The sequence below is a fragment of the Oncorhynchus mykiss genome, chromosome 6, assembly GCF_057628025.1.
Source record: "Oncorhynchus mykiss isolate SJ-2025 chromosome 6, ASM5762802v1, whole genome shotgun sequence".
Lineage (NCBI taxonomy): Eukaryota > Metazoa > Chordata > Actinopteri > Salmoniformes > Salmonidae > Oncorhynchus > Oncorhynchus mykiss.
Window position 1 is genome coordinate 51318170 of NC_143027.1, and position 27238 is coordinate 51345407.

General features: G+C 43.8%; 1 protein-coding gene and 1 long non-coding RNA gene across 5 annotated transcripts; one reads left to right on the forward strand and one right to left on the reverse strand.

Moving 5' to 3' along the window:
- Positions 1-299: 299 nt before the first annotated feature.
- Positions 300-27029, reverse strand: sncaip (synuclein, alpha interacting protein). Of its 4 annotated transcripts, none has more exons than XM_021606782.3 (10): positions 26898-27029; positions 15076-15173; positions 14722-14773; positions 13761-14605; positions 13468-13647; positions 12951-13064; positions 10932-11057; positions 5712-5881; positions 3785-3874; positions 300-3665 (listed from the first exon to the last, which is right to left on the reverse strand). In XM_021606782.3, the coding sequence occupies exons 2-10, from the start codon at positions 15130-15132 to the stop codon at positions 2666-2668; spliced, it is 2634 nt and encodes an 877-aa protein (XP_021462457.3). In that variant the 5' UTR covers positions 15133-15173; positions 26898-27029; the 3' UTR covers positions 300-2665. The 4 variants fall into 4 exon arrangements, with proteins under 4 accessions (XP_021462457.3, XP_090094299.1, XP_021462456.3 ...); XM_090238173.1 differs by having other exon boundaries at positions 15076-15158; positions 26898-27010; XM_021606781.3 differs by having other exon boundaries at positions 14722-14794; positions 26898-27010.
- On the forward strand, positions 26318-27238 carry LOC149982911 (uncharacterized). The gene is made up of 2 exons (XR_016496745.1): positions 26318-26740; positions 26949-27238. It is a non-coding gene; the product is annotated as an uncharacterized LOC149982911 (long non-coding RNA).

Here is a 27238-nt window from a genome sequence, read left to right on the forward strand (position 1 = left end):
CTGTATGTACTGTATTTTTGTTTTATGAACCACACCCCACAAGACATTCCCTGCACAGGAAAATCAAGTTACTCGAATTGAATACTTGGGGGGGACACAACTTACATTACATGTGTAATAACTCTGTATTACCTCATCATGATGGCATTGTATCTTGATTATGGATTGTGGTGAGCCAATACTGACTCATGACTGCATTTGGACTAACATCTGAGAATGACCCAGGTAATGTTTCAAACCGTAACAATTTCAGACTTGTTTTGAATCCACAGAATCATACAGACAAACAGGAGACAGAAGACAAGTAATGGTTTATTTCAGCTCAGAGTTTGTCGTAACTAGTGGGAGGGCGCAAAGCATCATCAACATTTGGTTAATTCCGTCTTTGTGCATACAAAACCTAACAACTCATTTACAAAATGTAAAATACACTTTAGGTTTAACACCGCACATAGACTAGAGCAACTATTGCATTTGTACTGAAGGAAGTGTCAAATTCATCGTTTGACATTTTGTCAAATGTGTGTTACACCAAAGATAAGAACAAAAAACATGATCAACCATTTATATTCCACCAGAGCCCTAACAATGCTATCATAATTAGAAAAGGACACGTGTCCTCATTCTCAAAGTGTGGTTATATTAAATCACTGCATTCAAACCTCTCATCAATACATGTCACTGATACAGACAGGAACTCAAATATTGGCAATAACCAACCACTGCATAGATAATGAAACTACGAATTACTAGAAGTGATGTGAAGGAAGCTTTAAATATATACAGTGGTTGCAAATACACTGAACTAAAACATAAACGCAAAATGTAGTGTTGGTCTCATGTTTCATCAGCTGAAATAAAAGATCCCAGAAATGTTCCATATGCACAAAAAGCTTATTTCTAAAAAAAAAGAAGAAAAAAAGCACAAATTTGTTTACATCCTTGTTAGTGAGCATTTCCCCTTTGCCAAGATAATCCATCTACCTTACAGGGGAGGCATATCAAGAAGCTGATTAAACAGCATGATCATTACACAGGTGCACCTTGTGCTGGGGACAAAAGTTCACTAAAATGCGCAGTTGTCACGCAACACAATGCCACAGATGTTTCAAGTTCTGAGGGAGCGTACAATTGGCAAGCAGGAATGTCCACTAGAGCTGTTCCCTGACAATTTACTGTTCATTTATTTACCATAAGGCGCCTCTGACGTCTTTTTAGAGAATTTGTCAGTACGCCTCACAAACACAGACCATGTGTAACCATGCCAGCCAAGGACCTTCATGTTCGGCTTCTTCACCTGTGGGATCATCTGAGATCAGCCACCCCGGCAGCAGATGTTTTTTATTTAACCATTACTTAACTAGGCAAGTCAGTTAAGAACAAATTCTTATTTACAATGACGACCTACCCATGCCAAACCCTAACCAGAACGGCGCTGGGACAATTGTGCGCCGCCCTATGGAACTCCCAATCACGGCCTGTTTTGATACAGCCTGGAATTGAAACAGGGTCTGTAGTGACACCTCTAGCACTGAGATGCAGTGCCTTAGACCACTGTGCCACTCAGGAGCCCACAACTAAAGAGTTTCAGCACAAACTGTCAGAAACCGTCTCAGGGAAGCTCATCTGCATGCTCATCCTCACTAGGGACTTGACCGGACTGCAGTTTGGTGTCGTAACCGACTTCAGTGAGCACATGCTCAACTTCGATGGCCACTGGCAAGCTGGAGATGTGTGCTCTTCACGGATGAATCCCGGTTTCAGCTGTGCATGGTGTTGTGTGTGCGAGCGTTTTGCTGATGTCAACGTTGTGAACAGTGCACCATGGTTGAGGTGGGGTTATTATATGGGCAGGCATAAGATAAGGACAATGAACACAACTGCATTTTATCGATGGCAGTTGAATGCAGATACCGTGACGAGATTCTGAGGCCCATTGTCGTGCCATTCATCCACTGCCATCACCTCATGTTTCAGCATGATAATGAACAGCCCCATGTCGCAAGGGTCTGTACACAATTCCTGGAAGCTGTCCCAGTTCTTCCATGGTCTGCATACTCACCAGACATGTCACCCATTTAGCATGTTTCGGATGCACTGGATCGACAGCATGTTCCATGTCCCGCCAATTTCCAGCAACTTCGCACAGCCATTGAAGAGGAGTTGGACAACATTCCACAGGCTACAATCAACTGCCTGATCAACTCTATGTGAAGGAGATGTCACACTGCATGAGGCAAATTGTGGTTAAACCAGATCCACGCCCCTACCCTTTTTTTAAAGGTATCCGTGACCAACAGATGCATATCTCTATTCCCAGTCATGTGAAATTCATAGATTAGTGCCAAATGAATTCATTTCAATTGAGTGATTTCCTTATAAGAACAGTAACTCAGTAAAATCTTTGAAATTGTTGCATGTTGCGTTTATATTTTTAATTCAGTGTATACGCTTTGTGCTAGTGCACATTAAGTGCATGAGAAAAACCACAGATTGTTTTACCAATGGTATAACTGTGTGTGCATAAGTATACATACTCTAATACAATTGTATTGGATACTTCAGAGGACACTTCAGTTACAGATAAATTGTCAAGTTGATCAAATACTGTGAGAGAAAGTACAATACTTTTTATTGTGTCCTTTAAAAAAGCAAACAAAGGCCCCTAAACAGCACTAGCTTTGCTCTTGCCCTTGGAGTGCCCACATGGACTGGTTTTAACCTCAGTTTTCCTGCCAGGCGAGCCCTGGGACACACCACAGCTTGACTGTTTGACAGAGGGAGACGATTGGACATTATTATTGTTGCTGTTCTGATTTCCACTCAGCGATTCCATTAGGGAGCGGAATGTCCCGAACGGGCGCTTCACCGTCTCAGACCCTGTGGGAGTCCTACCTCCGGCTCCTTCTTTACTGTGGGAACCCTTGGGCGGCTCACTCTCTGGTGGCCCCGTCTTGTGAACCACCTGCTCATCAAAGGTCACCCTCAGTTTCAGGTTCTGGGAGGTCTTCCTTCGAGAGGTAGGCGATTTGAGTGCACTTTTGGGGCTCGTCGTGATCTTTTGTCCATTGTTGTAGTCGGGGAAATCTCCACCGGCCTCCGGTTTCCCGTCAGCGTCAAGCTCGCTTTTGTCCGATGTGGGCGAGGGGTATCCATCCATGGACTTGGAGGTGCTGAGGACGAAAGCTGACTTGTGCTCAGTGGTCGATGTGTGCTTCTTCATGCCCAGATGCAGGCTGCCGACAGGTTCCTCGCTCTCTGCAATGGGCAGGTGGCTGGGTCTCTCTAGGCGCACCCCTGGGGGGGGGCCATGTTTGGCCTCTTCAGGGGGGTAGGTGTCCGAGTCGGACTCGCTGAGAGAGCGCTGCATGATCTGCTTGAGTCTGGCCAGCTTCAGCTCCCGTCTTTCCACCACCCCCATCCTGCGCAGGGGCCCAGGGTTGGCCCCGTTCAGACTAGGAGGCCCCGCTTTGGAGCCCTCCTGGAACTCCAGGGACAGCTTCTCCTTGGTGCACACCTTGTCTGAGATGTCTTTACCCAGTAGTTGGCGCAGGACGGTGTCTGAGTCGACGCTCCTCTGCCTCAGGATCCAGTGGCCATCCCCGGGGGTCCCCTCTGCGGTCAGGGTCATCTCAGGCCACGCCTCCACAGACGGGACATGGGAGCTGATCATCAAAAAGACAGAAATTACTGATTTGGAAATATTTAATTTACATGTACGTGCTTGTAATCAATGTGTAGACGGTGAATGGTGTACAGTACAGTATGTGGTGGAAGATCAGACCTGGGCGATCGTGGCAAAGTTCCCTCTGCTTTTAAGGGATCCAGGTGTAGCTGAACTTGATTCTGTAGAGCATTCGTCTTTGTTGCTTGTCTGAAATTTTTTGGAACAATATATAATGATAACACTGACATGCATTCAAGGTAAATTAACCAGCTAAGGAAATCTTCATTTTTAAAACATTGATTCATAAAAATTAACCTCCAAAAAATCCTCAGTGCATCTCCATTTCCAAAACGCTGTATAGAAGAAGTTTGCATGCTAAAAATGTACATTTTCTGAAATACTGCGGTTATTACACCCTTTTAAAGAAATTATTATTTATTTTTATCCACATTGGTGTAAAGACTAGGTTTATGTGCATCCCAAATGGCACCCTATTCCCCATGTAGTGCACTACTTCTGACCAGAGACGAAGTGCACTGATAGCCAGAGGTGAGACCAAGTCCCTATTATTCGAGTAACAAGTGTTGTAACAATGGTACATACGTCTTCATCAGACTTATTGATTATTAATAATATTTCATCAACATTCATACATGGAACAATAATTCTCTCTTGTGCAACGTACTGACTCCAAAGTGTGGCACACAGTCCACGTAGCCTAGAATAGGCACTGAGGTGGGCGCAACCAGAATGACAGAGACATAGGACACAGACACACGGAACTCCGACATAAACAGGGAAATATGAGAAACGATACATTGAATTAAAGAAACAGAACTTCCACCACATGAGTCTCACAAACGCTCATGTGAACAATAAACCTTGCGCCGCCTCAGAGTGTAAGAAATGTTAAATTAAAATGTATCGTATCAAACAGAAAAGTCCAAGTGTTGCAATAAACAGTACGGGCATGGAATGATGAAACGCTAGCAATTATTGTCGGATTAGATTAAATATAGATTTACCATGTATGCATTTAAAACATGTGAAAGTAACAGCAACCATTTCAACAAGAAAACAAAGCTCTCTACACTGGCGAGAATTGCGCCACAGTAATAATGAATTTTAACATCAAATTCCAAATGCAAGATTCATAAGTAAACTATACATTTTAAGCAATTTTGACATACCAAAAGACCAGTAAGCCTATGCTATTAATTGTTCCTTGATGCCCCATTGCTGGTGAACTTTCATTTACATTTTAATTACTTAACAGATGCACTTATCCAGAGCGACTTACAGGAGCAATTTGGGTTAAGTGCCTTGCTCAAGGGCAGACAGATTTTTCACCTAGTCAGCTCGAGGACTCGAACCAACAGCCTTTCTGTTACTGGCCCAACGTTCTTCACCACTAGGCTGTCGGCAGTTAATATTCTTGATCACCAATTTTTTGGGGAGATGCATATTTATTTATTATGGCAATCCTCTCTCACTACCATTTCATGTTTGCGCTGCACCTGTACAGCAAATCAGCAATCTGTTCGCTAGCTTACCTGACCTGTGTTGAGGGTGAGGGTTGAGTGTGAATTTCACTAGCCAATCTGTTGCCTTTTTTGCTAAGGTGATGCTGTGGCTACTGTCTCTGACTGCATGGAGAGTGATCCACGGAGACTCTGTGCCACAATGAGTGACAAAATGTTACAAAACCTGGCCGGATAATTTCAAGTCATCAGTCTCAAGTCTGAGAGTCCAAATCAAGTATTAAGTTATTTTCTTTTCTATTAAGTCGAGTCTCAAGACTCGAGTCCAAGTCATGTGACTCAAATCCAGAACTCTGCTAATAGTACTATATAGGGAATAATTTCAGAAAACAAGTAATCTGAGGTGAGTTAAAGGCCGCATCCTGAATAACACCCTGCTCCCTATATAGGGAACTCCTTTTGACCAGGACCCATAGGCCTCTGGTCAAAAGTAGTGCACTATGTATGCAATAGGATGCTTTTTGGGACAGATCAAAAGAGTCAGACAGGAACCTCCCACTCACTCGTTGAGCTGCTTGGTGAGCTTGACCACCTGGGAGGCCAGCGACATGCACGTCTCCACCACCACCAGGTAGCGGGCGCAGGTGGTGTGGCCCTGCCGTTCGGCGCTCTGGGAAGGCCTCTCGCCGCCCTGGTTCTGCACGGTGACGTTGGAGCCGTACTCCACCAGGGTCTGAGGAAAGAAAGACATGCTGCTTTGTCAGTTCATGTAGTAGGAGCTCCAAACAAAGACCTATCGGCTGTTAGTAGTGTCTGAAATGGCATTGAATCCTTACCAGAATAATGAATAGCTGTTCAAGAAAATGGTACAGAAAGCATTTAGTGCAAACGGATGGGCAAACATCCAAAAAGTACATTTACAAATGTCCTTATCGTCCAGTATTCTTCCTCTAAAACAACTTAGTTTAACAACAAAACATGCAAATGAAATCTGTATTATCTAGCGTACATAGAAGTGCAGAAACAAAGTAAAACAGTGTTTTCAATGTTTCCTAGGCCCAGCTTGTCTCTCTGAAACATAGTTCATGTGGTCACCGACCGTACTTTGATACGTCTGGCTTGCTGAATCAACAGCCGGCCCCGCATCCTCATTCTATTTTGTAAAAGCACAGTCTAAAGTCCAGATCCTCTCTTTAATAGACAAGGGCACAATAGAATGAGCGGATATATAACTCCTGATTTGTTTCCTGCTGTTGATTCAGCAAGCCAGGAACAACCAGACGCTGCACTTGACACATTTACAACATTGCTTATTCCAGTTACTAATAAGCATGCATCCAGTAATAAAATGACTGTAAAAACTGTTTGATCCTCTTGGACCAAAGAGGAATTAAAAAAATGTATGGTTGAGAGGGATGAGGCAAAAGTATGGCAAATAAGTCTGGTTGGCAAATGTACTACAAATTAAGAAATCATGTGACTAAAGTAAATAAAAAATAAACTTATGAAACAAAGAAAAATTATATAAAAAAAATGATAGTAAAAAGCTTTGGGGCACCTTAAATGAAAAAAAAAAAAAAAAAGCCAACTCGGCACCATCATTGAATCAGATGGCTCATTCATCACAAAGCCCACTGATATTGCCAACTACTTTAATTACTTTTTCATTGGCAAGATAAGCAAACTTGGGGATGACATACCAGCAACAAATGCTGACCACTACACATCCGAGTATATCAGACCAAATTATGAAAGACAAGAATTGTATTTTTGAACTCCATAAAGTCATTGTGGAAGAGGTAAAAAAAGTATTGTTGTCCATCAACAATGACAAGCCACCGGTGTCTGACAATCTGGATGGAAAATTACTGAGGATCATAGCTGACGATATTGCCACATCTTTAATTTAAGCCTACTAGAAAATGTGTTCCCTCAGGCTTGGAGGGAAGCTAAAGTCATTCTGCTACCCAAGAATAGTAAAGCCCCCTTTACTGGCTCAAATAGCTGACCAATCAGCCTGTTACCAACCCTTAGTAAACTTCTTGAAAAAATTGTGTTTGACCAGATACAATGCTATTTCACCGTACACAAATTGACAACAGACTTTCAGCACACTTATAGGGAAGGACACGCAACAAGCACAGCACTTACACAAATGACTGATGATTGGCTGAGAGAAATTGATAAAATGATTGTGGGTGCTGTCTTGTTAGAGGTGTTGACATGTTGTTAACATTATCGATCATTCTGCTACTGGAAAAACGTATGTGTTATTGCTTTACACCCCCTGCTATAATGTGGATAAAGAGTTACTTGACTAACAGAACACAGAGGTTGTTCTTTAATGGAACATAATCCAGATATAATCAGGAATTCCCCAGAGTAGCTGTTTAGGCCCCTTGCTTTTTTCAATCTTTAATAACGACATTACGGCAGTCACAAAATGTTATCAGCCGGTGATTGTCAAGCAAATAACTTCCGGTCTCACGGTAATTGAACATGAATTAACATCAATATATTTAGCATCTCCTGGCCTATGCCCTCCCAGGCCCACCAATATGGCTGTGCTACCCTGCCCAGTCATGTGAAATCCATAGACAATGGCTAGTGGATACATTTCTTACTCAGTAAAATCTTTGAAATTGTTGCATGTTGCATTTCTATTTCTGTTCAGTATGTATACAGTGGGGCAAAAAAAGTATTTAGTCAGCCACCAATTGTGCAAGTTCTCCCACTTAAAAAGATGAGAGAGGCCTGTAATTTTCATCATAGGTACACTTCAACTATGCCAGACAAAATGAGAAAAAAAATCCAGAAAATCACATTGTAGGATTTTTAATGAATTTATTTGAAAATTATGGTGGAAAATAAGTATTTGGTCAATAACAAAAGTTTCTCAATACTTTGTTATATACCCTTTGTTGGCAATGACAGAGGTCAAACGTTTTCTGTATGTCTTCACAATGTTTTCACACGCTGTTGCTGGTATTTTGGCCCATTCCTCCATTCAGATCTCCTCTAGAGCAGTGTTTTGGAGCTGTTGCTGGGCAACAAGGACTTTTAACTCCCTCCAAATATTTTCTATGGGGTTGAGATCTGGAGACTGGCTAGGCCACTCCAGGACCTTGAAATGCTTCTTACGAAGCCACTCCTTCGTTGCCCGGGCGGTGTGTTTGGGATCATTGTCATGCTGAAAGACCCAGCCACGTTTCATCTTCAATGCCCTTGCTGATGGAAGGAGGTTTTCACTCAAAATCTCATGATACATGGCCCCATTCATTCTTTCCTTTACACAGATCAGTCGTCCTGGTCCCTTTGCAGAAAAACAGCCCCAAAGCATGATGTTTCCACCCCCATGCTTCACAGTAGGTATGGTGTTCTTTGGATGCAACTCAGCATTCTTTGTCCTCCAAACACGACGAGTTGAGTTTTTACCAAAAAGTTATATTTTGGTTTCATCTGACCATATGACATTCTCCCAATCTTCTTCTGGATCATCCAAATGCCCTCTAGCAAACTTCAGACGGGCCTGGACATGTACTGGCTTAAGCAGGGGGACACGTCTGGCACTGCAGGATTTGAGTCCCTAGCGGCGTAGTGTGTTAGTGATGGTAGGCTTTGTTACTTTGGTCCCAGCTCTCTGCAGGTCATTCACTAGGTCCCCTCGTGTGGTTCTGGGATTTTTGCTCACCGTTCTTGTGATCATTTTGACCCCACGGGGTGAGATCTTGCATGGAGCCCCAGATCGAGGGAGATTATCAGTGGTCTTGTATGTCTTCCATTTCCTAATAATTGCTCCCACAGTTGATTTCTTCAAACCAAGCTGCTTACCTATTGCAGATTCAGTCTTCCCAGCCTGGTGCAGGTCTACAATTTTGTTTCTGGTGTCCTTTGACAGCTCTTTGGTCTTGGCCATAGTGGAGTTTGGAGTGTGACTGTTTGAGGTTGTGGACAGGTGTCTTTTATACTGATAACAAGTTCAAATAGGTGCCATTAATAAATCAAATCACATTTTATTTGTCACATACACATGGTTAGCAGATGTTAATGCGAGTGTAGCGAAATGCTTGTGCTTCTAGTTCCGACAATGCAGTAATAACCAACAAGTAATCTAGCTAACAATTCCAAAACTACTACCTTAAAGACACAAGTGTAAGGGGATAAAGAATATGTACATAAAGATATATGAATGAGTGATGGTACAGAGCGGCATAGGCAAGATACAGTAGATGGTATTGAGTGCAATATATACATATGAGATGAGTATGTAAACAAAGTGGCATAGTTAAAGTGGCTAGTGATACATGTATTACATAAAGATGCAGTAGATGATATAGAGTACAGTATATACATATACATATGAGATGAATAATGTAGGGTATGTAAACATATTAGGTAGCATTGTTTAAAGTGGCTAGTGATATATTTTACATAATTTCCCATCAATTCCCATTATTAAAGTGGCTGAAGTTGAGTCAGTGTGTTGGCAGCAGCCACTCAATGTTAGTGGTGGCTGTTTAACAGTCTGATGGCCTTGAGATAGAAGCTGTTTTTCAGTCTCTCGGTCCCAGCTTTGATGCACCTGTACTGACCTCGCCTTCTGGATGATAGCGGGGTGAACAGGCAGTGGCTCGGGTGGTTGTTGTCCTTGATGGTCTTTATGGCCTTCCTGTGACATCGGGTGGTGTAGGTGTCCTGGAGGGCAGGTAGTTTGCCCCCGGTGATGCGTTGTGCAGACCTCACTACCCTCTGGAGAGCCTTACGGTTGTGGGCGGAGCAGTTGCCGTACCAGGCGGTGATAGAAGTTTGTGAGTGCTTCTGGTGACAAGCCGAATTTCTTCAGCCTCCTGAGGTTGAAGAGGCGCTGCTGCACCTTCTTCACGATGCTGTCTGTGTGGGTGGACCAATTCAGTTTGTCTGTGATGTGTACGCCGAGGAACTTAAAACTTACTACCCTCTCCACTACTGTTCCATCGATGTGGATAGGGGGGTGTTCCCTCTGCTGTTTCCTGAAGTCCACAATCATCTCCTTAGTTTTGTTGACGTTGAGTGTGAGGTTATTTTCCTGACACCACACTCCCGAGGGCCCTCACCTCCTCCCTGTAGGCCGTCTCGTCGTTGTTGGTAATCAAGCCTACCACTGTTGTGTCGTCCGCAAACTTGATGATTGAGTTGGAGGCGTGCGTGGCCACACAGTCGTGGGTGAACAGGGAGTACAGGAGAGGGCTCAGAACGCACCCTTGTGGGGCACCAGTGTTGATGATCATCGGGGTGGAAATGTTGTTGCCTACCCTCACCACCATAATACAGTTAACAAGTGGAGGACAGAGGAGCCTCTTAAAGAAGAAGTTACAGGTCTGTGAGAGCCAGAAATCTTGCTTGTTTGTAGGTGACCAAATACTTATTTTCCACCATAATTTGCAAATAAATTCATTAAAAATCCTACAATGTGATTTTCTGGATTTTTTTTTCTCATTTTGTCTGTCATAGTTGAAAGTGTGCCTATGGTGAAAATTACAGGCCTCTCACATATTTTTAAAGTGGGAGAACTTGCACAATTGGTGGCTGACTAAATACTTTTTTGCCCCACTGTATATATATTCTTTGGGGAGCCAAAGAATCAATATCTTCAAAAATAACATTCTTGAAGCACACGGCAAACAGTTGAGTGTGAAAAACCCAGCAGCATTTCAGTTCTTGACATAAACCGGTGCGCCTAGCACCTACTACCATACCTTGTTCGAAGGCGCCATGCTTTTCCAACAGCCACATTGGCTACATACCTGAATGCAAGTGAGATGGCCGTACTGAGCAGCTACATGCACTGCACTGTTTCCGTACTGGTCCACTTCGTCCAGAGAAATGGCTTGCTCTTGCATGAATTGGAGCAGCCACAGCAGAACCTTTTCCTAAAAGAGAGATCATGAACATCCAAAAGGACAAAATATACACTAAAAAATATTAAAGAAAATGGGATTAAAAAGTCATACTATATAATACTAAGTGTGGATAGATATTGCGGTAACAGAAATGCTGCAGTGGTGACCACACTGCAATATACTGTATATATTTACACTAGAGGTCGACCGATTAATCGGAATGGCCGATTAATTAGGGCTGATTTCAAGTTTTCGTAACAATCGGAAATCTGTATTTTTGGGTGCCGATTTTGCAGTTTTTAATTATTTAATTTGATACCTTTATTTAACTAGGCAAGTCAGTTAAGAACACATTCTTATTTTCAATGACGGCCTAGGAACGGTGGGTTAACTGCCTTGTTCAGGGGCAGAATGACAGATTTTCACCATGTCAGCTCGGGGGATCCAATCTTGCAACCTTACAGTTAACTAGTCCAACGCTCTAACCACCTGCCTCTCATTGCACTCCACGAGGAGCCTGCCTGTTACACAAATGCAGTAGAAGCCAAGGTAAGTTGCTAGCTAGCATTAAACTTATCTTATAAAAAACAAATCAATCAAACATAATCACTAGTTATAACTACACATGGTTGATGATATTACTCGTTTATCTAGCGTGTCCTGCGTTGCATATAATCGATGCAACGCTGGGGGATGATTTAACAAAAGCGCATTTGTGAAAAAAGCACAATCGTTGGACGACTTGTACCTAACCATAAACACCAATGCCTTTCTTAAAATCAATACAAAGAAGTAAATATTTTTAAACCTGCATATTTAGCTAAAAGAAATCCAGGTTAGCAGGCAATATTAACCAGCTGAAATTGTGTCATCTCTCTTGCGTTCATTGCACGCAGAGTCAGTGTATATGCAACAGTTTGGGCAGCCTGGCTCATTGCGAACTAATTTGCCAGAATTTTACGTAATTATGACATAACATTGAAGGTTGTGCAATGTAACAAGAATATTTAGACTTAGGGATGCCACCCGTTAGATAAAATACCGAACGGTTAAGTATTTCACTGAAATAAACGTTTTGTTTCTGAAATGATAGTTTCTGGATTCGACCATATTAATGACCAAAGGCTCGTATTTCTGTGTGTTATTATGTTATAATTAAGTCTATGATTTGATAAAGCAGTCTGACTGAGCGATGGTAGGCAGCAGCAGCCTCGTAAGCATTCATTCAAACAGCACTGTCGTGTGTTTTGCCAGCAGCTCTTCGCAAGCACAGCGCCGTTTATGACTTCAAGCCTATCAGCCTAATGGCTGGTGTAACCAATGTGAAATGGCTAGCTAGTTAGCTGGGTGTGCGCTAATAGCGTTTCAAACGTCACTCGCTGAGACTTGGAGTAGTTATTCCCCTTGCTCTGCAAGGGTCGCGGCTTTTGTGGAGCGATGGGTAACGCTGCTTCGAGTGTGGCTGTTGTCGATGTGTTCCTGGTTCGAGCCTAGGTAGGGGTGAGGAGAGGGACGGAAGCTATACTGTTACACTGGCAATACTATAGTGCCTATAAGAACATCCCATAGTCAAAGGTTAATTAAATACAAATGGTATAGAGAGAAATGGTCCTATAAATACTATATTAACTACAACCTAAAACCACCAACTTTCATATGTTCTCATGTTCTGAGCAAGGAACTCAAACGTTGTACTTTTACATATTTTATTTAAATCGGCATCGGCTTTTTTGGTCCTCCAATAATCGGTATCGGCGTTGAAAAATTATAATCGGTCGACCTCTAATTTCCACACTTAAAAGATGCACTACGCAGAAATCGCTCCGCCATTTCATGGTTGCTAAAATTCTAATAGTTCTAATTCTAATAGTTATATTTCCCCAATGATAGGGTTATAAAACGGTGTGCGTCTGTCTCCCTCACCTGTCCGTAGCGGGCTGCGTAGTGGATGAGACTGGGGTGCTCTCGGCTACAGCTTAGCTCAGCGATGGCCTCCGTCTCACTCACCATCCAGCGCACACACTCCAAATGGCCGTTCTGCACGCACACAAACATGCACAAGTTATTCTGTAGATCAGTTTGATATAGACACTGTCCTGATGCTCTTTTATTGAAGACAAGGAATGAAAGAGGGTAAATGAGAAAAATACAGATAAGTATCCAAAACCCAGACTTGCACAGCCGGAGACATGGTGTCATCTATCCCCACAGGAATATCAAGGTCTTAACTAACAACCAACTCTAGTAGGCATTCGTTCCAAATGGCACCCTTTTCACTATATAGCGCAGTACCTTAGACTAGGGCCCATAGGGTGCCATTTAGAATGAAACCTAGACGTCTGCCTTGGTTGACATTGTAGGTGGACATCATTGGACATGGTTGACTCGCAATGTCCACAAGTTAAGTTCTCTCTCACCCGTCGTCTAACCCCTCACTCACCTTCACCCCGAGCCCAGCAGGTGTAAGCTGGTGGTTGTTGCGCTCGTTGAGGCAGTCCTCTCCCATGAGGGAGGTGAGGTGCTGCAGGCAGTCAGCGTGGCCCTGGGACGCAGAGATGTGGAGCAGGTTGTTCCCCTCCTCGTCCTGGATCAGCTCCAGGTTATCAGCGGCCAGGTGAGGCTATGGACAGAGAACACCAGGAATAACACTCAGTGAGTTGCTGATACAAAATGGTATTGTTCATATAGCCTACAACTATATTGCTATGGCTTTCCCCCATACTGTTGACTTACCAACAGAGAGATCTGCCCCTCTCGGATGATATTGATGATGTTCTGGGATTTCTTGGTCTCGTCATCACACTCTCCGTGCAGTCTTGTACCGTTCCAGGTCTTACTGCTGTCCTGCCTAGACCCAGCACAGCCCTGGAGGGGGAACATCATAGCCTGGCTGCTCCCAGGGGTGTCAGCCCCTGTCTTGTGTGCCTGTGTCTCTGGGTAGGCCCTGTTGGCTAAAAGTTTATCCACGTCTGAGGCAGAGGAACTGCTAAGTGATCCTGGTGTGGAGTGTTCATAGCCCCCAGCGGGTGGCCGGTGATTGTCCGGGTCCAGAGATTTCAACTTCCTCATATCAGACCATTTGACGGGCGAAAGCATACAGTACTGGGTGACACTTGCAAGGCTCTCAGGGTGGGTAAGTGTTGAGGCCTTAACGCCGTGGCACCTGTCACTGGCGTTGCCACCGCCGCCCACCGTCCTTTTGTCATGGGGAACTCTGGGAAGAGTAGAGACATGTTGGCTGGATTTAATGTAAGGCACGTCCAGTATCTCATCCATGTCCAGGTCGTAGTGCTCCAGCTCCCCAAAAAGAGCTCCTCCGGTTCCCAGGCTCTTGGCTTTAAATCCCTGGCCTTCGCAGGCTGCAGGTGTTTTGTCTGAGGCTTCTTCTTTGCTGCTGCCTTCCCCATTGTGAGCCTGAGCCTCGTTGTCACTCTCGTTGTCAGAGGTCTCCGGTTGATGTTTGAGTGGCGAGACCCTCTTCACAGGCCGGAATTTGCTGTGGACGTCGGCGATGCCGGTCGGCTTGATTCCACCGCCACTATGTGACGACACACCACGGCTCCAGTTGATGGCTGGGGCTAAAGATGGTAAAATAAAACAAAAACGTTTCTATCTGCCATTTAGGCTACCTGTAGTGCTACAAAATAATAAGACATTCATATATAAAAAAATACATTTGCAATAATAGCCACACCTTGTCTTTCTTCTCCCTGACCATCGTTTCTTCTGGACAGCTCTGGAATGTTCTTCAAGGATGTCACAGAATACTTTTACAGGGAAGAGACCATCAACATGTTTGTCTATAAGTGCTTATTACATTGAAATATTAATTTAGCCAACTGTAGCCTAGAAAGTACTCCATATAGAGGTGGTTTCCCCAGACGACACAGATTAAGACTAGTCCTGGACTAAAAAGCAAACTCAATGGAGATTAGGTTTAATCTGTGTCCAGGAAACTGCCCCATAGACTATATTACATCCCCTGGCATAGCCAGATGGTGTGTAACTATTTACTGTAGAACAACCTGAGTTTTGGACTTTTACTCACCACTGAATCATCAGTGAAGTCAATCTCATCCAAATCCAAGTACTCAGGAGCATCCATCTTCAGTCAGCATTATTCTTGACACCCTAGTGAGAAGCAACCTGTTTGATAAAGCCTGATATTAGCATTCCACATTCATTTACAGCCTAAGTAAAGACAACTTTGTGATTTATAGATCTGGACCGTGTCTTAAATAGCACCCTTTTCCATATTGCGTGCACTACTTTTGAACAGGGCCCATAGGGTACTATATAGGCAATAGGATGCCATTTGGGACACACTATTGACTATAGGCCACTTCCTGCAAATCTGTGATGACCAAGTTTCTATGACCTAGAGTGGCTGTTTGAACTGTCTCGATCCAAAAGTCACCCAACACAGCTGATCAATGTCTACAGGCTAAATCCTTTAGGTGACTCACTTAGACTGTTCAACGTAATGTGACTAGCTGTGCAGTGTTTAGGGTTGACCCCATTTAGTTGACTGGTCGATTGATTGGTCGATAGGCTGTTGGTCGACAGATTTCTTTAGTCAAGCAGTCGCAATTATCATTACTTTTTCATGGTGCACAAGACACCCGTCTGATTCGCACCTGTCTCAATGGACTAATCTATTGCGGAGGCTGCGGGGATGGCAAAGCCCATCACTGTAAGACATGTGATACTGAAATTATATATATGGTATATGGTTGTATTATGTAAAAATAATGGTGCTACACTAATAAATCAAATATTATTTTGGATATGGTCGCTGTCTGCAGTTCTGAAACAATCTTCAGTGTCCTGTAGAATTGGCACCTTTCCCTTTGTTGCTATATGCATAATAGTTAACCAGTATATTGGCTCTGGTGCTACCCCATGTGAGCCGGCACCATTCTGACCCAGAGCCCTCTGTTGTACACAAACATATGTATGTCACTTTCCCTGAGTTTTCCCCGCATTCCCAGCATAAGGGGCTCGTCGATTCAGGCGCGGCTGGGAATTTTATTGATAGAGCGTTCGCCCATAGTTTAGGGATCCCCATTGTTCCCGTGGCTGTGCCCTTCCCCGTTCACGCCTTAGATAGTCGACCATTAGGGTCAGGGTTGATTAGGGAGGTCACCGCTCCTCTGTGCATGGTGACGCAGGGGGGGTCACAAGGAGAGAATTACTCTCTTCCTTATTGACTCTCCTGCATTTCCCGTGGTGCTAGGCCTACCCTGGTTAGCTTGTCATAACCCCACTGTTTCTTGGCCACAGAGGGCTCTCACGGGGTGGTCGTGAGAGTGCTCGGGGAGGTGTTTAGGGGTTTCTATTGGTGCTACTACGATGGAGAGTCCAGACCAGGTCTCCACCATGCGCATTCCCCCTGAACATGCCGATTTGGCTCTCGCTCTAGTAACCGCATTTCAGCCGTGTGTAATTGGCCGACTCCAACCACGGTAAAGGAGGTGCAGCGGTTCTTAGGGTTTGCCAACTACTACCGGAGGTTCATCCAGGGTTTTGGTCAGGTAATGGCTCCCATTACCTCACTGCTGAAGGGGGGCTCGGTACGCTTGCAGAAGTCAGTTGAGGCGGACAGGGCTTTTAGTCACCTGAGGGCTCTGTTCACCTCGGCTTCCGTGCTGGCCCATCCAGATCCCTCTTTGGCGTTCATAGTGGAGATGGACGCATCCGAGGCTGGGATAGGAGTTGTGCTCTCTCAGGGCTCGGGTAAGCCACCGAAGCGCCGCCCCTGTGCCTTCTTCTCGAAGAAGTTCAGCCCAACAGAGTGAAACTATGACGCGGAAACCGGGAGCTGTTGGATGTCATCAAGGCCTTGAAGGTGTGGAGACATTGGCTTGTTGGGGCTAGACACCCTTTTCTCATCTGGATTGACCACCGTAATCTGGAGTACATCTGGGCGGTGAGGAGACTGATCCCTCGCCAGGCAAGGTGGGCCATGTTTTTCACCCATTTTGTGTTTACCCTTTACTACAGACCAGGCCCCCAGAATGTGAAGGCAGACGTATTGTCTCGGCTGTATGACACAGAGGAGTGGCCCATGGATCCCACTCTCATACTCCACGCCTGTGGGAGCTGGACACGGACATTGAGCAGGAGTTACGTGCAGAGCTCGCTCCCTGCCAGTGTCCCACTGGGCGTCTGTATGTATCGTCTGCTGTTCGTGACCGGTTGATCTATTGGGCCCACACGTCACCCTCTGATTATCCTGGGATCGGTTGGACAGTGCGCTGTTTGAGGGGGAGGTACTGGTGGTCTACCTTGGCTAAGGACGTGAGGATTCATGTTTCCTCCAGCTCGGTGTGCGCCCAGTGTAAGGTTCCTAGGCACCTGCCCAGAGGTAAGCTACACCCCTTACCCGTTCCACAACGGTCTTGGTCGCACCTGTCGGTGGATTTTCTGATCGATCTTCCACTCTCACAGGGTAACACCACGATCCTGGTCGTTGTGGATCGTTTCTCTAAGTCCTGTCGTCTCATCCCTCTGCACGGTCTCCCTACGGCCCTACAGACTGCGAAGGCCTTGTTTAAGCACCTCTTCCGGCACTACGGGGTGCCTGAGGATATAGTGTCTGATCGAGGTCCCCAGTTCACGTCTAGGGTCTGGAAGGCGTTCATGGAACGTCTGGGGGTCTCGATCAGCCTTACTTCAGGGTTTTACCCCGAGCGTAATGGGCAGGTGGAGAGAGTAAACCAGGATGTGGGAAGGTATCTGCGGACCTATTGCCAGGACCGGCCGCGGGAGTGGGCGGCTTTGTGCCCTGGGCTGAGATGGCACAGAACTCACTTCGCCACTCCTCCACTATCCTCTCTCCCTTCCAGTGCGTACTGGGGTACCAGCCGGTTCTGGCGCCTTGACATCAGAGTCAGACCGAGGTTCCTGCGGTGGACGACTGGTTCAGGCGCGCAGAGGAGACATGGGAAGCTGTCCGTGTTCACCTTCAGCAGGCTGTGATGCGCCAAAAGGAGAACGCAGATCGCCACCGCAGTGAGCCCACTAGGAGTTTGCCAAAAGGCACCTAAAGGAATCTCAGACCATGAGAAACAAGATTCTCTGGTCCGATAAATGAAACCAAGATTGAACTCTTTGGCCTGAATGTCAAGAGACACATCTGGAGGAAACTTGGCAACATCCCTACGGTGAAGCATGGTGGTGGCAGCATCATGCTGTGGGGATGTATTTCAGCGGCAGGGACTGGTAGACTAGTCGAGGGAAAGATGAACAGAGCAATGCACAGAGAGATCCTTGATGAAGAGCGCCCTGGAGCAGGTTAGGACCTCAGGACAGGACAAAGACCTTAAGCACAAAGCCAAGAACACGTAGGAGTGGCTTTGGGACAAGTCTCTGAATGTCCTTGAGTGGCCCAGCCAGAGCCCGGACTTGAACCCGATCGAACATCTCTGGAGAGACCTGAGAATAGCTGTGCAGCGACGCATCCCATCCAACCTGACAGAGCTGGAGAGGATCTGCAGAGAAGAATGGCACACCATATACAGGTGTGCCAAGCTTGTAGAGTCATACCCAAGAAGATTCAAGGCTGTAATCGCTGCCAAAGGTGTTTCAACAAAGTACTGAGTAAAGGGCCTGAATACTTATGCAAATGTGATATGTTTTTTTTTAATATAAATGCGTAAATGTTTCTAAAAACATGTTTCTGCTTTGTCATTACGGTTATTGTTTGAAGATTGGTGAAGGAAAAACATCTATTTAATACATATGAGATAATGTGGAAAAAATACTTTCTGAATGCACTACATATCAAGAATTTAAAAGATCACTGAATATGAACCCCAGATTGAATATAAGTATAAAAGGTGCAATTATATTTTTGTTTCCTTAACCAAATTAGCAACAATAATTAGCTAGGTTTATGGGCTATGGCTGCGCGTCTCCAACAATCGGATGTTCCGGTTTTCAGGGGAAGTGAAAAGCAAGCTTATGACACAACTTCTGCTTTTGGACATTAACAAGGTGACACATCTTAATTCCTCCTCTACATTTACTGGTTCGATTGAACAGTGCAGAAGAAAACATACTAGTCAAGACCAGTATGAAGGAGATCTAGATTCAGGCGTTTATTTTATGCCTGCTACTTTAGGTTAGTTAATGGGCTACAAATCAAACTTTGTCACATGCGTCTTAAATTTGATCGTTTATTTACATATTAGGGTACCTGAGGTTTGATTATAAACGTTGTTTGACTTGTTTGGAGAAGTTTATTGGTAACATTTGGGATTCATTTTGTATGCATTTTGAATGAGGGAAACCGGTGGATTATTGAATGAAGTCCGCCAGCTAAACTGGGTTTTTGGGGATATAAAGAAGGACTTTGTCGAAGAAAAGGACCATTTGTGATGTAACTGGGACGTTTTGGAGTGCCAACAGAAGAATATCTTCAAAGCTAAGGCATTTATTTCAATCTCTATTTCTGACTTTCGTGGCGCACCTGCCTGGTTGACATTGTTTTTCAAAATGCTTTTGTGTGCGGGGCGCTGTTCTAAGATAATCGCATGGTGTGCTTTCGCTGTAAAGCCTTTTTGAAATCTGGCAGCTGGATTAACAAGAAGTTAAGCTTTTTTAATAATAAAAAAGTAACACAATAAGGATAACTAATGAGGTTATATACAGGGGGCACCGGTATTGAGTCAGTGTGCGGGATCAGGTTAGTTGAGGTAATTTGTACATGGAGGTGGGGGTGAAGTGACTATGCATAGACAATGAACAATGAGGGAGGGAGGGGGTGGTCAATGTAAATTGTTCAGTGATGATTTTATTAATTGTTCAGCAGTCTTATAGCTTGGGGGTAGATGCTGTTGAGGAGCCTCTTGGTCCTAGACTTGGCGCTCCTGTACCGCTTGCCATGCGGTAGCAAAGAAAACGGTCTATGACTTGAGTGACAGGAGTCGCTGACAATTTTATGGGCTTTTCTCTGACACCACCTATTATATAGGTCCTGGATGGCAGGACGCTTGGCCCCAGTAATGTACTGGGCCATTGTACTGGGCCATTCGCACTACCCTCTGTAGCGCCTTACGTTCAGATGCCGAGTAGTTGCCATACCAGGCGGTGATGCAACCGGTCAGGATGCTCTCGATGGTGCAGCTGTAAAACCTTTTGAGGATCTGGGGACCCATGCCAAATCTTTTTAGTCTCCTGAGATTTAAAAGGTTTTGTCGTGCCCTCTTCACAACTGTCTTGGTATGTTTGGACCATGATAGTTCGTTGGTGATGTGGACAGCAAGGAACTTGAAAACGCTCAACCCACTCCACTACAGCCCCGTTGATGTTAATAACCTTTTTGGGATAGGGGGCAGCATTTTCACTTTTGGATGAATAGTGTGCCCAGAGTGAACTGCCTCCTATTATGTCCAAGATGCTAACATATGCATATTATTATCAGTATTGGATAGAAAACACTCTGAAGTTTCTAAAACTGTTTGAATGATGTCTGTGAGTATAACAGAACTCATGTGGCAGGCGAAAACCTGAGAAAAATCCAACCAGGAAGTGGGACATCTGAGGTTTGTAGTTTTTCAAAGCTTGGCCTACCGAATACACATTGCGATATGGATAAAGTTGCACTTCCTATGGCTTCCACTAGATGTCAATCGTCTTTAGAAACTTGAATGGAGGATTCTACTATAAAGGAGGGGCTCATGAGACCTCTGAGTCAGTGGTCTGGCAGAGTGCCTTGGTCTCATGACGCTCGCTCCCGACAGAGTTACCTCTCGTTCCAGTGCTTTTCTGAAGACAAAGGAATTCTCCGGTTGGAATATTATTGATGTTTTATGTTAAACACATCCTAAAGATTGATTCCATACATCGTTTGACATGTTTCTAAAGGACTGCAATGGAACATTTCAAGTTTTTGTCTGGACGAAGTGCCTGCGCCTCATGAAGATGGATGACTGGGCTGAACACGCTAACAACAAGTGACTATTTGGACATAAATGATGGAACTTTATGGAACAAAGCAGTCATTTATTGTCGAACTGGGATTCCTGGGAGTGCCTTCTAATGAAAATCATCAAAGGTAAATGAATATTTATGGTGTTGTTTCTAACTTTGTTGACTCCAAAATGGCGGATATTCCTCTGGCTGTTTTGGGTTCTGAGCGACGTTCTCTGCCACATCCAACGAGCGTCAGAGCCGGTGTAGTAGGATTCAATCTTAATCCTGTATTGACGCTTTGCTTGTTTGATGGCTCATCTGAGGGCATAGCGGGATTTCTTAGCGCCCGGATTAGGCTCCTGCTCCTTGAAAGTGGCAGCTCTTTAGTTCAGCCTTTAGTTCGATGCGGATGTTGCCAGCAGCAACATTATGTACACAATAAGTTAAGAAATAAGTTACACAACGCAAAAAAAAAATACAAAAAAAAATAGCACAACTGGTTGGGAGAATGTAAAACAACAGCCATGTTCTTCGGCGCCTGGAAAGCCGCTAATGGGCGCTATGGATCTCCACTATCTATAGCGCACACTACCGGCTGCCCAGGCTAGTACGCTATCTAGGCTAAATCTGGTCGTCACTAGTTACCACAGCCATAAAGTCATAAACCCTGTCTATTTCAAAAATGTTGCTTCATAAAATCTGATCTTAAGCCTGTCCTTAACCACACTGTTAACTGTATGCCTAACCCTAACTTTAAATTAAGACCAAAAATCATGTTTGTTTTCATACATTTTTACAATATAGACCATTTGTATTCTGTGGCTGTGGTAATTAGTAATAACCGCCAAGTCCCGTTCCCAAGCTGGAATAGCCTAAAACATGCCACTTCAATACAGCTATGACCGAAAGTGACTGTTTCGTAACATGTTAATAGAATTTAAGTAGCAGGTTAGGAGAATTAGGCTGAGGTCAAGTAAAGGGTCATATGCTTCGGCATTCAACATACTCTTACTACCTGAGTATGTTACTATATTCCTTCCGCAGCTGAAGGGGCAGTGTTGTCGCTTGGTTCCTTGATCTGATCTATGGGCTAGTCATCAAAGTAGCCTATTTTGCATTACTAACCAAATATAATCTCAACGACTGTTCAAACAGTAAACCTAGCCATGTGCTTTTTTACTCTGTGACCAAAACATGATAACATTCCATTTTTAGCTGATATATATGAATGAATACACAAGCAGCAAATCAAATCAAATCAAACTGGGTTAGCCTGGGAAGCCAAGGCTCAATGTGCATTCCCCGTAATACACTCGTGTCCCCAGTGGGGCATCATATTCCTCCTTAACTAGCTTTATAACGGGGAGAAGGCAGAGAAAAACTGGCATACTTTCTTTATGAAACACCATTTTCACCACCGTGCTAGAGTGGCTAATGTCTAGGAATGCTACCTTCTGATGTTGCGCCTTACATTCAGTCTTGGGTAAACAACAGACTGCAACCTGATTGGCTCAAAGCGATACACAACATCTGGGATTATCATTTCTAAGCATTAGCCACTAGCATGGGGGTGGAAAATTGTCTTTCATAAAGTAGGGATGCACAATATAATTGGTGAGCATATATCGGAATTGGACGATATTAGCTAAAAATGCCAATATTGGCCCGATGTCTAGCTTGTGTTTATGTTTGAAACATAAACACACTCCTAGCGCCATTCGAACAACTGACTCGAGAAATAAGCTAATCAACAGCGTCTGCAGCAGACGTGATACCCTCTCATGGCATTGAAACGCCTGCTCAACAATACTGTCGACACAGACGTGGGGTTAAAACTTACAAAAGTACTCGAGGCTGTGAACGAGCGATTAGGTGGTTTTCTCTCTGAGCCTCTTTACTGTGTCGCCACCATGCTCGATGCTAGGTACAAGGACCGCTACTTCGATGCAGACAAGAAACGGGGTTTACGTGAAATGTTACATACACAGCTGGACAAGATGGAAACGGACACAGTGACAGTGCGCACCGAGGAAGAGAGGCCACGGACAGACAGAGCTGAAACTTCACTGCTTGACATGTATGATGAAATCCTGGTTGAGAATGAAATGACTGAACAAATGAACAACGAAACAGCACAGCAAGTTTTGTGAAATAAATAAGTTTTGATTATGTTTGACTGGTGATGGGGACCTAGGTTAATGCCAACAAAATAACTTTTTGGTCAGTGTGTGTGTTTCAACTATACTAGAATGCTTAAAAGTCCGCTAAACATGTTAATATCGGTTATCGGGTATTTTTGGCAAGGAAAATATCAGATATCCGTATCGGCCAAAAAATGTCATACTGGTCCATCCCTAAATAAAAGCATTACATGCATAATTGCATTTGCGGTCACTTTTGAGAATGGTGTTTTCCCACTAATGGAACATTTGCGCTTATAGCCTACTGCTATGTGCTCATTGCTGAGCTTATGTGAAGAAATAGCCTAATACAGTGCATTGCGAAAGTATTCGGCCCCCTTGAACTTTGCAACCTTTTGCCACATTTCAGGCTTCAAACATAAAGATATAAAACTGTATTTTTTTGTGAAGAATCAACAACAAGTGGGACACAATCATGAACTTTTTTAACAAATCAAAAACAGAAAAATTGGGCGTGCAAAATTATTCAGCCCCCTTTACTTTCAGTGCAGCAAACTCTCTCCAGAAGTTCAGTGAGGATCTCTGAATGATCCAATGTTGACCTAAATGACTAATGATGATAAATACAATCCACCTGTGTGTAATCAAGTCTCCGTATAAATGCACCTGCACTGTGATAGTCTCAGAGGTCCGTTAAAAGCGCAGAGAGCATCATGAAGAACAAGGAACACACCAGGCAGGTCCGAGATACTGTTGTGAAGAAGTTTAAAGCCAGATTTGGATACAAAAGATTTCCCAAGCTTTAAACATCCCAAGGAGCACTGTGCAAGCGATAATATTGAAATGGAAGGAGTATCAGACCACTGCAAATCTACCAAGACCTGGCCGTCCCTCTAAACTTTCAGCTCATACAAGGAGAAGACTGATCAGAGATGCAGCCAAGAGGCCCATGATCACTCTGGATGAACTGCAGAGATCTACAGCTGAGGTGGGAGACTCTGTCCATAGGACAACAATCAGTTGTATATTGCACAAATCTGGCCTTTATGGAAGAGTGACAAGAAGAAAGCCATTTCTTAAAGATATCCATAAAAAGTGTTGTTTAAAGTTTGCCACAAGCCACCTGGGAGACACACCAAACATGTGGAAGAAGGTGCTCTGGTCAGATGAAACCAAAATTGAACTTTTTGGCAACAATGCAAAACGTTATGTTTGGCGTAAAAGCAACACAGCTCATCACCCTGAACACACCATCCCCACTGTCAAACATGATGGTGGCAGCATCATGGTTTGGGCCTGCTTTTCTTCAGCAGGGACAGGGAAGATGGTTAAAATTGATGGGAAGATGGATGGAGCCAAATACAGGACCATTCTGGAAGAAAACCTGATGGAGTCTGCAAAAGACCTGAGACTGGGACGGAGATTTGTCTTCCAACAAGACAATGATCCAAAACATAAAGCAAAATCTACAATGGAATGGTTCAAAAATAAACATATCCAGGTGTTAGAATGGCCAAGTCAAAGTCCAGACCTGATTCCAATCGAGAATCTGTGGAAAGAACTGAAAACTGTTGTTCACAAATGCTCTCCATCCAACCTCACTGAGCTCGAGCTGTTTTGCAAGGAGGAATGGGAAAAAATTTCAGTCTCTCGATGTGCAAAACTGATAGAGACATGCCCCAAGCGACTTACAGCTGTAATCGCAGCAAAAGGTGGCGCTACAAAGTATTAACTTAAGGGGGCTGAATAATTTTGCACGCCCAATTTTTCAGTTTTTGATTTGTTAAAAAAGTTTGAAATATCCAATAAATGTCGTTCCACTTCATGATTGTGTCCCACTTGTTGTTGATTCTTCACAAAAAAATACAGTTTTATATCTTTATGTTTGAAGCCTGAAATGTGGCAAAAGGTTGCAAAGTTCAAGGGGGCCGAATACTTTCGCAAGGCACTGTAGTTTATCAACATTTTAAGCTAAACATTATGATCTGTTGTGTCAGCCACATTGCGTAATTAATGTTTTTTGATGCTAGCGGTTATATTAATTTAGGACCTGTCGCATCCTGCAACTATCCCAGACTATGTTTGGAAATGTTTCTCTCACACAGAATAGGTTGAGTTTTGTACTATGGGGGATACAGATTGACATGGGCTAGGGCTTTTGCTGTCCGTTAGGCCTACTCATCTTGTTGGCTGACGAAAAGTAAATGTGGAAAGTTCTTCCAATATCTTCAATATGCACCCCGGAATTGTATAAGGACGCCCGCAGTTGCGTCCCTGATGTGTCTGTCTTCACTTGTACCTGTGAGAAAGATCCGATCACATGATGGAGAGCCATGTTAGTGAGGTGCTACCGAGCACACAGCACTCAGGGAGAAGGGCACAACGGCCACTGGCTGCAAAAGGCATGGATTCTTTTAGGGTGCATTATGGCCACACAAAGGGAATGCTGCCGTGAAATTCTAGGCATTATCAAGTGTTTGTCAAATTGTGAATGAGTGACTGATGAAGTGTGTACAGCCTGCGCAAAAAAAACAAAGCAGAGCTCATGCCTTTCAAGCAACTTTTTTCAAATCATCATTAGAGTCGCATCATGCAGCCTTACAATGTATTAAACATCGAAACATATAGCCCAACATTTGTAGAACAACTAAAGTTACATTATTAACTCTAAATTAAGCACACATCAACACCCATTTCTTTGTTCACCGCTCAACACAAAATAGCCGTATGTGCGCAATCCCTCAAATCGCTTGGAGAAAATATCCTTTCTATTTTATTCAGATTTGTCCAATTGTATCCTTCAATTGTATTCTAGAAAACACTGACGATAAGTAAAGCTTATTAAAGAGCAGTGATACTATCAAGAGCAGTGTTTGGGTTTCTTCTTTTTTCTCATTCTTCATGCTATAAAATAATGCCACAGAATTCTAAGCAAATCTTGTCTGCTAAATGAACTAGAGTAGCCCACAGCTATTTGGCAAAGTCAGATCAGGACCTAACATAAGGACAACTCAGAGTAAGCTATTCTGTTCTTTTGAAATAGACTACATTTCCTTCATATCATGCTACTTTAGACCAGTCTAAAATAAATTACAATTTTCGGTAGGGAGGGGGGGTAGCTAGCTAGGACATGGTGTCGCCCTAGTCATTGTCGGGCGACACCTTGGCAGTCATTGAGGAACAAATGCGGGCGCTCGATGGGCGGTGTTCATGAAGGAACCAATGGGATGCTCGACGGGGGGCATTGCTGAACATGCAGCAACGCCCCGAATTGCAGGCTGCAGTTGCACACTACCAAAAGGTGTCTCCTACTACAAAAATCCCACTCCACCCACGTAGATCAACGGAGTGAAGCTTGTAGTAAGCGAAAAATATTTCCCGAACCTGCTAAGAAAATATCTTCGTACGAAGTGATGTGTTTTTAGGGAGTCCCTAGTTAGCTAGCTAGCTTGATGGCTGGCTGGCATTTGGAAAACAAATAGCTAGCTAACGTTAGTTACATCAAACGTTAAATGCCTAACTAGCAAGCTAATTAACATGCAGTATAGGCAGTGAACATTTGACATGGGAAAAAAAGGTCTGACTGCTAGCTAATTGAGCAAGTATCACCATTCTGTGGAATGACCATCGACTCCAGCATCTCAAGGCAAGCAGGTTAGCATTTTAGCTAACGTTAGCTAGCGAGCAGTTGGAAACGAATCGGGTCATCAAAAAGAGGGATTGCAGATAGCTACACAAGTATTCAACAAACACGATTTCATATAGCTTAATATATAATATTATAACAAATAATTGTTTTCGTTTACAATACCTTTTAGCTCAGTTAGCTAATGCCCAGGTTTTGTCTTCGACTATTTTCTAGGCTCAGTTCCAGATTCCAGCTGTTTTTGAGGTCCCAGACTGGACCAGCGTCTCATCAGCAACATTTGAAAAGTACATCCGTTCACGGAATTTTGGAAAACGTTAAAAATAAAAGTCCCCCACGTAATAGTAGAAAAGTATCATTAACCTGTATTTATTCATGATATTGTTTATGAAAAAGGATTGTCAAAACATCAACAATGGTTCATACTTGTTCATTTTTAAGTGACATTTGCATTAAATGGGGGTTTCAAACATATTTCCAAAGTTCAATAAATGCCCACAATGCAC